The sequence below is a fragment of the Oncorhynchus keta genome, unplaced genomic scaffold (assembly GCF_023373465.1).
Source record: "Oncorhynchus keta strain PuntledgeMale-10-30-2019 unplaced genomic scaffold, Oket_V2 Un_contig_37_pilon_pilon, whole genome shotgun sequence".
In the NCBI taxonomy this organism is placed as follows: Eukaryota; Metazoa; Chordata; class Actinopteri; order Salmoniformes; family Salmonidae; genus Oncorhynchus; species Oncorhynchus keta.
This window is the reverse complement of record NW_026287438.1, coordinates 167,968-182,500: the sequence shown is the minus strand read 5'-3', so window position 1 is coordinate 182,500 and position 14,533 is coordinate 167,968. Positions and strand designations below refer to the sequence as shown.

The window sequence follows — 14,533 nt, the reverse complement described above, 5'->3', positions numbered from 1 at the left end:
CAAGTAAATACATTATTTTGATCAATATTTCAAATATCATCGGTTGTTGGTTCACAGGTCCATATTCAGCTCTTACCAATAAGTGCTCCCAGTGTGAATGGGTTCAGCTTTTTGAAAACAATAGAGTTGGTTGGCTTGTTTCCTTGGAATACCTTACAGCAGAACAAGAGGAAACATTTTATATCACACAACCTGTTGTAAGACAGTTGTTGCATACTTGTAATTATACAGTGTTGCACCCTGTTTGAAGCTTCTTCCATCCTGATGCAAAACTTATTTTGTCCACTAGGAGGACGCACGTCCCCTATCAGAGCGACAGTGTCTGCCCTAGCAATAGACACACAATCTCCCCAGTATAACAACAGGGTTTATGCCCATAGAAGGTTTTAGGCCGGACTGGGGCTGCAGTGGACTTGCGCCATGAGGGATCTGCTCTCACTAACTTTGTGTGGCAGAATGGTTTCCAAAGCCTCTCCTGTCAGGCCGCCGGCCTCCAGTTCCTTCTTAGCCTCCTCTGTGGTCTTTCCTTTCATCAGAGCCTCAGTCTGGGCCAGGAAGTTGGCCATCAGGATCTACAGACACAGAGGATACAACAGGTAAGGCATTATCCCATTATGACATTATCCCTGTGCATTATCCCTAGTATCACACAGCATGAACACTGCATAGGTTATTTTGTCGGATAAACAGTAAAAGTAGGCATCACTTGAATAACTGAATGATTAGCTCAGTCACTGAATGGGAAGGTATTTACTCCCAGATTATTCCCACTGACACCACGTCATTTCAATGTGGATAATTGGGTAATATTCGGTTGAGATGGTTGATTAATTGGATTACAACCTATATTCACCCACTCAAAAAGACAACCAGAGGTTTGTTGAATTTCCAAAGTGTTATCACTCTGCTTTCAACCATCTATATAAAAGCTTAACAAAATTCCAATAGAAAAAAAATCTAATTTTTGTTTAGTTGTCACCCAAATGTCTGTCATTGCGCTTTCATCCATTTAAAAGCACAGGAAATTTCAAATTAGGAATACACTGACAGATAGTGTTTATTTATACAACAGATTACTGTGTTATTACTATGCTTCATCTAATAGCTGAACCAAATGGCCTGGATGGAAGTTGAGACTATTTTAAAAGTGCATGGTGCAAGTGATCAATGCCGTTTGAGATTCTATATAGATTATTACAGCAACATGCATGTTTTATATGATTACATACAGGAAGAAGAAATGTATGGTTACAGTAACTTCATAATGTGGCCTTGGATGTGTTACTCATTTTAAGGTTGAATGTTACATTAGTTTGTAAGAAAGCCTTAACTTTAAGCTATTTACTATATTACAAAAGTAGTATTGAATTTTGTTTGGTTGACAACGCAATCAAAAAAAATCAATATTTAAAAGGAGATGTATCTACTGCCTGGATAGCTCCATCTGAGCCACTGTCTTAATCCGATTCTTTAACTTTTTGGCTGAGTTGGAGACGTGAATGCAACATATCATTTGTTAACTTGTCGACAAGTTAATAATAGGCTACAGTATTTATTGTATGTGAAAAGTGATGTTGAATTGTGTTTGGTTGTCAATGCAGCTTGATATCAACATTTGAATGAGACTTACCTTCATTGCAGATAGTTCCATCTGTGCCACTACTTAGTCTGGCTTTAATTTTTGTTTGTCTACAAATGAATAATTGATATGCTGGATTACATCTCCATCTCAACCAAAAATCTCAATGAATGAATTGGACTAAATCAAATAAATTCAAACTTTTAATGCTTTGAAATAAAGTTTGATTTGATTTAGTCCTATTCTTTAACTCCAATATATCAATTATTCATTTGTAGACAAGCCAGACTATGTCAATGGCACAGGTGGAAGTATCCAAGCAGAAGGTACATCTCCTTCAAAATGTTGGAAGCGTTGACAACCAAACACTAATATCACTAAATATCATTACATTTGAAATCAACCACTGCTTGAAACCCAAGGCCTATTGTATGGTCTATTTTTAGTTGAATTCTGGATTTGAATTAAAACAATAGCTGTTTAATATTTTGAGAATGCTATATAGTCCTAAATAGAATCATTGATGATATATGAGTGGTAAAGTATGGTCACATTTCATACGCCTCTATCCCGAAGCAAGAACCAATTAGCCTGGAGCTTGCCTTGCTAGGCCCAATTCCCGGCTAGCCGAAGAAGTCCATCAGACACTCCTTGGGCTTGAATACCTATTTTGCCGATTGGCATGGACCCCCACCGACCCATCACGACTGGACTACCGACGTGATTCGCCTGAGGGGGTCTCTCAACTGGCTCCTCCGTCGCGACGTCCCCTGAATGCCCATCTGCTATCCGTGGCCTGCTAGCTGTCTAGAGCACACCGGACTGTTATCTTAAGAGGCCCATTGGACAAATTCTTTGGCCACTATACCTATTTTGCCAATCGGCCTGGTTTACCACACGGAGCCCTGCTGATCCGTCTGCCGACGTAACAGCACGAGGGGGCCACAACAGACTTTCTTCCGTCACGACGTCCCTCAAAGGCCCTTCTGCTAGCTTGCTAGCCCCGGCCCGCTAGCTTTTCTAGAGACAATATCTCTTTCATCATCACTATGCACAGGTTTACCCCCACTGTATTCACAACCTACCATACCTTTGTCTGTATATTATGCCATGAATCTATTCTACCGTGCCCAGAAATCTGCTCCTTTTACTCTCTGTTCTGAACGTACTAGACGACCAGTTCTTTTAGCCTTTAGCCGTACCCTTATCCTACTCCTCCTCTATTTCTCTGGTGATGTGGAGGTTAATCCAGGCCCTGCAGTGCCTACCTCCACTCCCATTCCCCAGGCGCTCTCATTTGTTGACTTCTGTAACCGTAAAAGTCTTGGTTTCATGCATGTTAACATCAGAAGCCTCCTCCCTAAGTTTTTTTTATTCACTGTCCTAGCACACTCTGCCAACCCGGATGTCCTAGCTGTGTCTGAATCCTGGCTTAGGAAGACCACCAAAAACCATGAAATTTCAATCCCTAACTATAACATTTTCCGACAAGATAGTACTGCCAAAGGGGGCGGAGTTACTGCAGGGACAGCCTGCAGAGTTCTGTCTTACTATCCAGGTCTCTACAAGTCTCTTACCGTTGCTATAGACCACCTTCTGCCCCCAGCTGTGCCCTGGACACCATATGCGAATTGATTGCCCCCCATCTATCTTCAGAGATCGTGCTGTTAGGTGACCTAAACTGGGACATGCTTAACACCCCGGTCATCCTACAATCTAATTTTGATTCTCTCAATCTCACACAAATTATCGATGAACCCACCAGGTACAACCCCAAATCCGTAAACACGGGTACCCTCATCGGTATCATCCTAACCAACCTGCCCTCCAAATACACCTCTGCTGTCTTCAACCAGGATCTCAGCGATCACTGCCTCCATAATGGGTCTGCGGTCAAGCGACCACCCCTCATCACTGTCAAACTCTCCCTAAAACACTTCAGCAAGCAGGCCTTTCTAATCGACCTGGCCCAGGTATCCTGGAAGGATATTGACCTCATTCCATCAGTAGAGGATGCCTGGTTATTCTTTAAAAGTTCTTTCCTCACCATCTTAAATAAGGCTACCCCTGGCGACCCCTACCCCGGTCAACAGCCCTGCACCCTCACTGCAACTTGCCTCCCCAATTCTCCTTCACCCAAATCCAGATAGCTGATGTTCTGAAAGAGCTGCAAAATCTGGACCCCTACAAATCAGCAGGGTTAGACAATCTGGACTCTCTCTTCCTAAAATTAAAAGCTGAAATTGTTGCAACCCCTATTACTAGCTTGTTCAAACTCTTTCGTATTGCCTGAGATCCAAAAAGATTGGAATGCTGCCGCGGTCATCCCCCTCTTCAAAGGGAGACACTCTAGACCCAAAATGCTACAGACCTCTAACGATCATACCCTGCCTTTCTGAGGTCTTCGAAAGCTAAGTTAGCAAACAGATCACCAACCATTTCGAATCCCACCATACCTTCTCCGCTATGCAATCTGGTTTCCGAGCTGGTCATGGGTGCACCTCAGCCACGCTCACGGTCCTAAACTATATCATAACCACCATCAATAAAAGACAATACTGTGCAGCTGTATTCATCGACCTGGCCAAGGTTTTCGACTCTGTTAATCACCACATTCTTATCGGCAGACTCAAAAGCCTTGGTTTCTCAAATGACTGCCTCGCCTGGTTCACCAACGACTTCTCTGACAGAGTTGTGTGTCAAATCGGAGGGCCTGTTGTCCGGACCTCTGGCAGTCTATGGGGGTGCCACAGGGTTCAATCCTCGGGCAGACTATTTTCTCTGTATACATCAATGATATCGCTCTTGCTGCTGGTGATTCTCTGATCCACCTCTATGCAGATAACACCATTCTGTATACTTCTGGCCCTTCTTTTGACACTGTGTTAACTAACCTCCAGATGAGTTTCAATGACATACAACTCTCCTTCCGTGGCCTCCAACTGTTCTTAAATGCAAGAAAACTAAATGCATGCTCTTCATCCGATCGATGCCCACACCTACCCACCCGTCCAGCATCACGACTCTGGACAGTTCTGACTTAGAATATGTGGACAACTACAAATACCTAGGTGTCTGGTTAGACTGTAAACTCTCCTTCCAGACTCACATTAAGCATCTCCAATCCAAAATTAAATCTAGAATTGGCTTCCTATTTCACAAACAAAGCATCCTTCACTCATACTGCCAAACATACCCTAGTAAAACTGACTATGCTACCGATCCTTGACTTTGGCGATGTCATTTACAAAATAGCCTCCAACACTCTACTCAGTAAATTAGATGCAGTCTATCACAGTGCCATCTGTTTTGTCACCAAAGCCTCATATACTACCCACCACTGTGACCTGTATGCTCTCGTTGGCTGGCCCTCGCTTCATACTCGTCGCCAAACCCCCTGGCTCCAGGTCATCTATAAGTCGTTGCTAGGTAAAGCCCAGCCTTATCTCAGCTCACTGGTCACCATAGCAGCACCCACCCGCAGCACGCACTCCAGCAGGTAAATTTCACTGGTCACCCCCAAAGCCAATTCCTCCTTCAGCCGGCTTTCCTTCCAGTTCTCTGCTGCCAATGACTGGAACGAACTGCAAAAATCACTGGAGACTCACATCTCCCTCTCTAGCTTTAAGCACCAGCTGTCAGAGCAGCTCACAGATCACTGCACCTGTACATAGCCAATCTCTAAATAGCCCATCCAACTACCTCATCACCATATTGTTATTTATTTGATTTATTTAGCTCCTTTGCACCCCAGTACCGCTACTTGCACACTCATCTTCCCTACTTGCACACTCATCTATCACCCCAGTGTTTAATTTGCCATACTGTAATAATTTCACCACTATGGCCTATTTATTGCCTCACCCCTCTTATCCTACATCATTTGCACACACTGTATATAGACTTTCTCTATTGTATTATTGACTGTATGCTTGTTTATTCCATGTGTAACTCTGTGTTGTTATTTGTGTCGCACTGCTTTGCTTTATCTTGGCCAGGTCGCAGTTGTAAATGAGAACTTGTTCTCAACTAGCCTACCTGGTTAAATAAAGGTGCATTTTTTGGCAGCAACAGTAAATCTAATTAGTTTTTAAGAGGAGATCGCTCAACAATCATTCTCACAATAGCATATTGGTAATTGTCCATAACAAATATCATAGCTAAGCTGTGCTGGGCTTGGTTAAAACCCTGGATGGGAGGTCAAAGGGTAGCTGCAGGTAGATACATTCTCCAGTAGGAGGGGCTGCCCAGCCTATTGTTTTGAAGAAGATCTGACGTTTTAAAAAAAGGTACAAATTCAACATATTTTAGATCCAATATATTTTACATGTAGAATACACATCACAATACCTTGACAAATTGACAAATTACATTGAAACATGTTGATTTAACCAGTTGGTTCCCAGTGGGTTGGTAGTGCTGGAAGATGTGTCTTGTAGGGGTAGCCTACCTTATGGTGCTTACTTTCCCTGATGGGGTGCTGTGTCTGGGCAGGGATGAGGAAGTCAGCGGGGACCATGCGAGTTCCTGTGGAGGACACAGCAGTAACACTGCATCTGTGACTAATAACATATTACTCTTCCATAACATACATATTCATCCATTTCAGCTGACCATTAATCAATATGTTGAAGAGCTTATGGACCAGTCAGCAACATTATTTGGGTATGAGTTAAGAGAATATGAACTTTTAAAAGTCAGATTTTAACTGGACAGTTCCTTTAAGGATGCAGTACCTTGGTGAATGAGCTGGTAGAAGGCGTGCTGTCCGTTGGTGCCAGGCTCTCCCCATACGATGGGGCCAGTATGGTAGTTGACACGTTTGCCATGAATAGTGATGTACTTTCCATTGGACTCCATGTCACCCTATAGACATCACATGAATTGAACATCTTCGGTGTTCCGTTTCAGTTCAATTTAAACTAATACTAAAACAACATTATCATCAGGCTATTTAACCTTGACTTAGTATGCACAGTAAAACATATTTCCATTTGATCAATACAAATCTGACAATATATCCGACCACAGCCTACATTCAGGACAAGGAGTGGGTGTATACATTTTTATAGTATTTATCGTAAATTGCCAGTAGACTGACACATTCTTCACTGTGTTTTGCTTTGGCAGTTTACTTATGTTACACTCAGTTATGTCTTAACTGTGGAAATTACTCTTAACCCTGGTAAAGGCTCTTAACCCAGGTAGTGACTGACGGACCTGCTGGAAGTAGGCAGCGAATCGGTGCATGTACTGGTCATAAGGCAGCATGGCGTGGGTCTCGGCCTGGAAGAAGTTGATGTACCAGACACCCAGCAGAGCCAGGAGCATGGGAGCGTTCTTCTCCACAGGGGCTGTTTTGAAATGGTTGTCCTACAGAAACAAGAGGGGGTCAACTCACACGTATTTATCTGACCAATAGAAAAGTTTCCAAGTCTTTGGACAGTGAGAATAATTGGCTGTACTTACCATCCAGTGAGCCCCTTCTAGAAGCTTCTCAAAGTTGTCATAGCCTGGGAAGAAAGAAAAGACCAGAGACTTTGAGTTATACTTCAAATATCTCCTTTTAACAACTGATTACAAAGGTTATTCTACTCAGATAGAGTACAGGCAGCTGATCAAAGCATTAGAATATCTAAACCGGGAGAATAAACCTACAACATAATGTACATACCGATGTGCAGAGCAATGGACAATCCAATACAAGACCACAGGGAATAACGTCCACCAACCCACTAAAACACAGCAACAATCTGGTTAGAAATGTGCACAATATCAACAAACATTTCTTGAGCTTAATCATTTTCACAGTACAACTTTGAATATGCAACATGTATTCCCCCCCCCAAATGTAGTGACCCTAACACCAATGTTATGTAACTGAGAAACGTGACTCTTACTGAAATTACTTTACTATTTCAGTGCTGTGCATTCTGGTCTATGTATTTTATATTAATTGGTGTCTGGTGGTGTCCTGAGAAGATTCAGAAACCTCAGAGCACTCTGCAGCTTACGTAATTGAAAGTGACACAGAGACGGGGAACTGTGCCCAATCTCACTTGGCCCTACAGCGTGCCCCAGAAAGAGGCCCCAAGCCTCTAAAAATTCCATACCATTGTCTTGAAATTCCTTACCATTAACCCTTATCTATCTGTGGTGACACATTTCAGCCCACTGCAGAGAATGTATCCCCCATTGTCACGCCCTGACCTTAGTTATCTTTGTTTTCTTTATTATTTTGGTTAGGTCAGGGTGCGACAAGGGGTGGTTTGTTGTGTTTTTTTGTCCTGTCTAGGGTTTTTGTATGTTTATGGGGTTGTTTACTAGTCTAGGTGTTTTGTATGTCTATGGTTGCCGAGATTGGTTCTCAATTAGAGGCAGCTGTTTATCGTTGTCTCTTATTGGGAACCATATTTAGGCAGCCATATTCCTTGGGTAATTCGTGGGTGATTGTCTATGTATTAGTTGCCTGTGTCCGCACTTATTCTATATAGCGTTGCGTTTTTGTAAGTTTGTTGAAGTGTTCTTCGTTTCATTGAAATAGAAGATGTATTCACATCACGCTGCGCCTTGGTCTCATCTCTATAACGAAAGTGACACCCATATTACACAGCACTTCATTTGGGTAATAATATAATAAACAGTGTGTAATAAGTCACAAATAGCCGGGGGGGCCTATATATGAAAAGGCAGACCCCAACTTCTAAATATTCTCACTTGTCATTATTATTTTCAATGTGAATGCCACCTTTAATCAGTAGTGGTGCATGGGTAAAATCACTGGGAAAGCCAATCCAGAAAAAAAGCCATATTACAATCTATGTGTTGTGATAATTGCGTTTTTTGCTTTATAATCTGGTAGTTCAAACATTTTCGAACTACTAAACAACTATTGATTTAGAACACAGTTACTGCAAGTCGTAAAGAAAACAGGAGCTGCCTCCATTATTCCAGCACCATTTCAACTTCAACATCATCGAATCACCTATTCTTAGTATAATACATAGACAACTAAAAGATACAAGAAACGATTAGTCCAATCAACGTAAGTTGATGTCCACGGTGCCCCTGTGACAACAATTTTGGACCCCCTTGTGGCCCCCCTAAATGTGGAATATGATATAATTTTTACATAACTAATATTTACTATCGTTGTGTTATTAGACAGTGGCAACGATGATGATTATGAACATGGTCTTTTGCCTGCTTATGCCTGCAATGCAGTGAAGAAAACAAAATGACAACAATAACATCTAATGTAATTGGCCCCTCTAACAGTACAACTGGCCCCAGCTGCCCCCAGTTAAAATGGTCTAGAACCACCACTGGCGTGTGTGTGTGTGAGTATAAAAAACATGTTGACTCACCCTACGTGTTGAGAAACGCTAATGCTATCCTCCTCTTTTATGTTGCCTAAGCGGTCTATGACAGTACACGCTTTTAGTTTTTGTTGTTCTAGGCTACCTAGCTAACATACTTGCTCACTAGACTAACTTCCTTTCATGGGCAACAATATGCCAGGCCAGCTAGTTAACATTACCATACTACATCTAGCTACATGTTGAACTTCCATCCTCTCAGGCCATGGGAACAATGTATGAATGTATGATTAGGTCAGAATAGCTGTTATAGTCATTGACCAGAAAGGAAAATTAAGTAAAACCACAAGTCCAAATCCCTATTTCCATCGATGGCTAATTTCGGAAAGGGATGATTTTACCTCGCTATCTAGCCACCAGAGGACAACAGGACAATGAGATGCCACAATTCAAGGTTTTTCAGAAATATGCTACACATGCTGAGACAGAGGGGGCGCTGTTTCGTTCACTTGGATGCTTTCTCAGCCTCTTGCAAATTGAAGGAAATTTATGAAACAAAGAGTAGAGTAAATCTTTTTTCTTGGTCCATTTTTGGGGAAGCCTGGCTTCCCTTGGCATCCATGAATACACACAGCTGCCTTTTATACATATTACTTCTGAGAGCAAGCAGCTATCTTTACTCAGACGTGAAAGGGCACGGCATGTTAGAGCCGTTACCCTTTAAATACCAACAATGTAACTAAATGTAGCTTTCTGACCTTTGATGTGACCCAGCCTTTACAGTAACCTCTCCAAGGGAGAAGGTCGCTACCAATAATATAATACTCTTTGAGAGCAGAGCTGGAGAGTGCGGCTTCTGATTACCCCACAGCTGCCAGCCTGTGAGCCCAGGCACCTACTTCACAGGTCAGAAGTCTATGCTATTTATAGTTGTTGCCTAAGTCCCCCATCAAGAGCCGGTGATTGCAGGAAGAGCACTGTACTACCCCAAATGCACTGCACACATGACATTCTGCATCATCAGATAACATGCACTCACATCCCAGAAGCCAAACATGTTGTCAGGATCAATGCCAAAGGCCTTCACTAAAGGCTGCAGAAGAGAGGAGATAGAAAGAACAGAATTAGAATGTTATTTTATTTTACAGAAACACATGCAGAGCATATCACTGCATTTATGATGGTGTGTTGCAAAAATAAGAACTTACGCCGGCAGTGGAGAGCGCCACAAAGTGCTTGGCAACAGCAGATTTCTGTAAAGAAGACAGGGTTTAATTTAACATACTTTGCATTCATCTTCGGTAATAGAATTCAACTCCTTTCCCTGTAAAAAGGTTACCCACATCTTTAGCGTGCTCAATGAACCATTCCTTGGCAGACTCTGCATTGGTGATGGTCTCTTGGGTGGTGAAAGTCTGAAAAAGGACAGACAGTTAAACCACTACAGTAACACCAAAGACATTGCATTTCTAATAATATAATAATAATAATAATATATGCCATTTAGCAGACGCTTTTATCCAAAGCAACTTACAGTCATGTGTGCATACATTCTACGTATGGGTGGTCCCGGGAATCGAACCCACTACCCTGGCGTTACAAGCGCCATGCTCTACCAACTGAGCTACAGAAGGACCACGTGTGTTTAGGCTACTGTGTACAGTACTAAACCACTAGCAGTTCATGCTAATCTCTCCACCCAGTCTCAGGGCTCGGTGACAATAGGAAAGCCATTCAGACATAATTTTGGCTACCACTCTACAGAGGCAGAGGCATAGGAGAGAAGGCACGACATGGCATGCAGCACCACTGATCCCTTTGTTTCAATGGAAACATCCATTGTATCAAACAACTGTTGCTGCTATAGCTGAATGGAACTTTGAGTTTACATATTATCAGATGCAGTTTCTTTGCTCTTTGTCAATGTCTTTTGTATGTCTTTCTTCTAATTTTTTTAGACCAATATTGAAGAAGAATATCTCTCTCTCAAGTGTTCAGACAAAACAATAAAACCAGTGAATGCACTGGTATGGTAAAGACATTTAAAAGCAGGCACCTTGGAGGCCACGATGAACAGGGTGGTCTCAGCATTGAGCTCAGCAAGGGTTTTGGCGATGTGTGTGCCGTCAATGTTGGAGACAAAATGCACACGGGGACCTCCCTTGGAGTAGTTCTTCAGAGCCTCAGTCACCATTAGAGGACCCTGGCAAAGAAGACACAACAAATACACAGTGATGGCAGAGGTAGCTTTCACACCGAATAGTGAAACATCATATTGCCTAGTTAAATAAAGGTTAAATAAAAAAATATAAATAAAATATTGACACTTTAACAAATGATACGTTGAAAATTTTACTTACCAGGTCCGATCCACCAATGCCGACGTTGACAACGTCTGTGATGGACTTTCCAGTCCAGCCCTTCCACTCGCCACTGCGAACTTTCTACACCAGACACAAACGAGTAGACCATTGAATAAAGTGCCTACACAGTTCAGTCAAATTTAATTTGTTATGCCTTGAATGCCACAGGGAGATAGCTAGCAATTCTATGTATAAACGGTACTGTAACTATTCAAATTGGAAATACAAACGGTCTCACTAAGCGATTTGGGGGATTGCTACAAAATTGAGACCCTTGGGTCAGCTCCCACTCACGTGGCAGAAGCCCTTCATCTTCTCCAGGACTTTGTTGACCTCAGGCATCACATCATGTCCGTCAACCATGATGGGATGGTTGGAGCGGTTCCTCAGAGCCACGTGGAGCACAGCACGGCCCTAACCAAACAGGAGGAGAAGATACAGTAAGGACACACACACTGATATAAGAATTACAGCAAATGTATGTAGTGCCATTGATTTGTTTCAAGCCTATTTCTGAGGAGGTGTCAGGTGTGTTATATTTGGCCATTCAGTATCACAATGATAATAACATTGATAATAAACCACGCTCAGGCTAAAGCTCAGATACGCACCTCAGTGAAGTTGATCTTGTCTCCATGGAACATCTTGTCCCTGGTGGCCTCAATCCCCCTCGACTTGCCCTAGAGAAAACATATATACATCTATCGGTGGGCAAATGGGCCTTCCATGTCAGAAAGGTTGATATGGTACTGGACGCACAGCAGAAGAAGACTGTTTTTATAATGACTGTAGGTAAATGCCAAATACAGTATGGCTATTTGTAATTGTTGTGTTATTTGAATCATAATGATAGAGAAGCAGTGATTTACCAGTTCGACCAACATCTTCATGACATCCTCAGTGATGAGATTCTTAGAGTAATCAATCAGAATGTCTCCATGATCTGTCTTCAGCGTTGTGCTATTCAGACAGAACATTTGACAGGGTGAGTGATCTGTTTCCACAGAGATCCTATTAAATGAGGGATTCTATATGTAATTCTGTCTGTTTCTGGATTTAGGCAATTAGCTCAATAACTTTTTGCCCACAAGTTACAAAATCAAACAGCCATTTACCATGAAACAAATATAAATCTGTTCTGTTTCACCACAAGCATTTTGTAGTGAATTTGAGGGGTAGCCCAATCGAAACCTGAAGCCACTTATTTTCTAATTCCAAGGCAAGCAGGGTATCCCAATTCTACTGTTTGCTTGTGTATGTGGAAGTGTTTGTAATGCACTTAAGAAGGTTAGGGTTATTACAATACAGACAGCAATACAGACAGACATCAGACAACAAACCCGCACATCACTAGCAGTACATGAAGAGAGTTCAGAGTTCACATGTCTACATACAGTGACAGTGCTGTGCATTTTTTATGGTGTGGAAGCCCATAAGCTACTCTGATAAAAGGCACTACTTCATATTTTGGGGAAGGAGACAGTTGCACCTGAATGAATTGCAAAGATCTCAAATTGTATGGTAGTTTTTTATTGGCAGTGGCATCTGTTTATGATGACACATTATGTGCTTTTAGCCTGTCTAAAGGTAATAGCCTGAAGTGAAGACAACATTTTCTGATGGACAGCATTTAAATTTAAATCACATTTTATACTGGTGATGTAATAATGTTTTTGAGAATAAGGATACTGTGTGTATCTTCAAGAAATTAACACTGACAATTTCAAAATAAATGCCAACCATAAAGATACCTGAATTTGTGGAATCTCTCCTTGTCTTCCTCAAACATCTTCCTCATGTTGAGGTGCAGAGCATGTTCATGGTACCATTTCTCCAGTTTCTGGAAGGTTGGGTCGTGTGTGAGTCCCATGGTGTCGAGATGTGTTGAGCGCGGTCCTTTCAGCTCAACTACCCTGGTTGAGTGAGACCGGAAGGTGCGAGAGGAGAGGCTTTTGAAGGGCAACCAACCCGCTACACTTGCCCCTCCTATAATAACACGATACTTCGGATCGTGCAGCACAGCCACACATACTGTATCAGTAATGCAGCGATCAAGACTATGTTGTGTAGCTAAGTCCATAACATTACCAAACGACTGAACTTACAATTCATGACATAGAGTACCAAATTCCATGACAAAAAAACGTCACACTGTCATTTATAAAATGGAGTGACAACAGTATCAATGAATAATTGAATACAACTTCTAAAGTTAAATAAACGTCAGTGCACCCCATTCAAATCTAATTAATAAACTCTAATTGCCATCAGATGTGATACTATTTTTTGAAATTATGTTTTTTAACATAGGACCAAGGGAAATCTCAATTCATGCTGAATATTGTAGCTCCGGGTGATAATTATATTATTAGAACAGCATCAATGTGTGGACCACCTAAGTGCGTCTCGTCCAGTGGGAGACATGTTAGTGTCGAATCTTTGTCGCACGCTAGTGTTTGATAAGTGATACTTCACCTATTCAGTTAAAAAGACCACTAGAGGGCGGATAACTCCACGGAATATACATAAATACCCTTGTGCGACAATTCGATTCTTGTAACAAAAACATGTTTTACTGTTTCAGTGGGATTGTTTATAAATACACCTAATCGATTAAAATAATGATACAATTAGTTATGAAAAGCGTAATGTATTGTTCTTCCACACTTGAATTTGTAACTGATGTCATGCCATATTATCTACATAAAACATAATCTTTGTGATGAAGTAATGATGTTATAAAAATATTTTTATATCTGACGCTTTCATCTTAGCATTCACTTCAGATCGAATTCGAGGTTTTGAGTGTGTCTGATCCGTGTGATCAAGCGATGTTCGTAGTTAAGCTCACGCGCTCTGGTTTTTATAGAGAAACGTCACATCCGTTGTATACAGACTTCATTCGCTGTCAAGAGGGTGGATGCCTAGCTAGCTGGTAAGTGATGCGCTTATCAACTGTACTTTGATTAAAAACGTTTTTATCTGAAAGCTCTTAACAAATTTAATCCCTTCACGAACAACAGTTGTTGTAACAAGGAATAGTATCCTTGTGTACCAGTTGTATTAGGTTTGTTTTTTGTGTTCTAGCTTTTAAGAAATCGTGTCGCAGAGCGCTAGCTACAGTACCTAGATAGCTAACGCTTACATTGGTTGTCGATAACTAGCTAGTTAGCGGTGGTCTTTGGGAGTTATGTGGCCGTTCAGTAGCTACTAACCAGAAACCTACAATTTAGCATCAGTTGCAAGAAGTTCTAAGACATTCAAACTATGAA

At 41.6% G+C, this 14,533-nt stretch overlaps 2 protein-coding genes across 3 annotated transcripts in view; one reads left to right on the top strand and one right to left on the bottom strand.

Moving 5' to 3' along the window:
- Positions 1 to 13,193, bottom strand: part of LOC118381004 (glucose-6-phosphate isomerase-like) — a 25,764-nt gene extending 12,571 nt beyond the window's left edge. The window contains exons 1-16 of the mRNA XM_052508650.1: positions 13,013 to 13,193; positions 12,131 to 12,221; positions 11,873 to 11,941; positions 11,556 to 11,675; positions 11,259 to 11,342; positions 10,955 to 11,101; positions 10,242 to 10,313; positions 10,107 to 10,151; positions 9,938 to 9,991; positions 7,254 to 7,314; positions 7,049 to 7,092; positions 6,800 to 6,952; positions 6,316 to 6,445; positions 6,030 to 6,106; positions 444 to 572; positions 77 to 152 (exon numbers count right to left, since the gene is read on the bottom strand). Coding sequence (XP_052364610.1) covers positions 77 to 152; positions 444 to 572; positions 6,030 to 6,106; positions 6,316 to 6,445; positions 6,800 to 6,952; positions 7,049 to 7,092; positions 7,254 to 7,314; positions 9,938 to 9,991; positions 10,107 to 10,151; positions 10,242 to 10,313; positions 10,955 to 11,101; positions 11,259 to 11,342; positions 11,556 to 11,675; positions 11,873 to 11,941; positions 12,131 to 12,221; positions 13,013 to 13,131 — 1,471 coding nt within the window. The 5' untranslated portion in view covers positions 13,132 to 13,193. The remainder of the gene's footprint in view (positions 1 to 76; positions 153 to 443; positions 573 to 6,029; positions 6,107 to 6,315; positions 6,446 to 6,799; positions 6,953 to 7,048; positions 7,093 to 7,253; positions 7,315 to 9,937; positions 9,992 to 10,106; positions 10,152 to 10,241; positions 10,314 to 10,954; positions 11,102 to 11,258; positions 11,343 to 11,555; positions 11,676 to 11,872; positions 11,942 to 12,130; positions 12,222 to 13,012) is intronic.
- Positions 13,194 to 14,059: 866 nt separating this feature from the next.
- LOC118381006 (granule associated Rac and RHOG effector protein 1-like) overlaps positions 14,060 to 14,533 on the top strand; it is a 45,596-nt gene continuing 45,122 nt past the window's right edge. The window contains exon 1 of one of the 2 annotated variants that reach the window (XM_035767968.2): positions 14,060 to 14,196. The gene's annotated coding sequence lies outside the window, so the exon portion shown is untranslated. The remainder of the gene's footprint in view (positions 14,197 to 14,533) is intronic. The other variant, XM_035767970.2, reaches the window with a different exon arrangement.